Source organism: Mastomys coucha, unplaced genomic scaffold, assembly GCF_008632895.1.
Source record: "Mastomys coucha isolate ucsf_1 unplaced genomic scaffold, UCSF_Mcou_1 pScaffold5, whole genome shotgun sequence".
NCBI lineage: Eukaryota > Metazoa > Chordata > Mammalia > Rodentia > Muridae > Mastomys > Mastomys coucha.
Window position 1 is genome coordinate 719147 of NW_022196911.1, and position 1232 is coordinate 720378.

A 1232-nucleotide genomic window follows, 5' to 3' on the forward strand; every position below is an offset into this window, starting at 1 on the left:
ACATTATACATACATTTCTATTAAATGCCCTCATTTTAAATTCTAAGATTCTCCAGCCTTTCAGAGGGTGTTGGAACCTCTTGAATGACAGTTATGAACTGCCATGCAGGTGGTGGGAATTGAACCTGGATCCTCTGGAAGAGTAACCAATGCTCTGAACCACTGAGCCATCTCTCCAGCCCCCTCCAGAGCTCTTAAGATGTTGATAAGCTACAAGTTCTTTATAAGGAATAAACTTGATTTGGGTTTCTGTAACATTTTAGTAGCACAGCATTAAATGTATATCCAGTAGGAGGTGATCTGTTCATGCATATGATAGGACATTCTGCTCTTGAAAAAAAGAAAGTCAGTTTCTGACTACTAACAAATGCCTATAGATTTAGTGGAAGATATACTGAGGTATATTGCATCTTTATTTAAAAACAAACAGAGCAACTGTGCCTTGCATAAGGTGGGGAGAGAGTAGTTGTGGGATCCAGAAAGATGAACACCATGCTGAACTGCACCTGTACAGAAATGGTTCTCAACCTGTGGGTTGTGACCCTCTTGGCATCCTTCTCTCTCCAACGATTTTTGCATTACTATTCAGAACACTTGCAAAATTGCAGTTACGCAAATCGACAGAGTCTCCTTGTGTCTGCAGGGGACTCCCTTGGCCTATGGCACAGGCTGTTCTTTTTCATGTTTTTTGTTCAGAAGTTTGAGGAGCTATTTACAATGAACTGTTGCTCTCAGGGATACACAAGGCAGCTTTGGCTCATCACATAAAGTGGTCCTGCTGTGGAAAAGGATATAGAACAGATACCTGAGGGACATTTTTGAAAACTGGACCCTAAAGGCTCCAAGCTCTTAAACGCCAAGTATGAGCAATATGTATACAAGCCATATAAAAATATGAGTGCTTACCTATATATGAGATAAACTTTAAATTCTCAAACTTAAAACATTTTTCTTTATTTTTCAGAAACTGCACAAGATATCCAGAAGGTAAGCTCGGCCATGTTTCTTCTGAAGGGCTTCCTGTGGGCACCTTCCACCTCAGCATCCATCCTTATTGGTCTCATCCCTAGCCTGAGGGCTTCCTGTGGGCACCTTCCTCCTCAGCATCCATCCTCATTGGTCTTCCTGTGGGCACCTTCCACCTCAGCATCCATCCTCATTGGTCTTCCTGTGGGCACCTTCCACCTCAGCATCCATCCTCATTGGTCTCATCCCTAGCCTGAGGGCTTCCT

General features: G+C 42.8%; 1 protein-coding gene across 12 annotated transcripts in view; it reads left to right on the forward strand.

Moving 5' to 3' along the window:
* Positions 1 to 1232, forward strand: part of Plekhg1 (pleckstrin homology and RhoGEF domain containing G1) — a 227265-nt gene that overhangs the window by 210946 nt on the left and 15087 nt on the right. For all 12 annotated transcript variants that reach the window (XM_031353155.1, XM_031353156.1, XM_031353157.1 and 9 more), the window contains one exon: positions 965 to 987. In XM_031353155.1, the coding sequence (XP_031209015.1) occupies positions 965 to 987 (23 nt within the window). The remainder of the gene's footprint in view (positions 1 to 964; positions 988 to 1232) is intronic.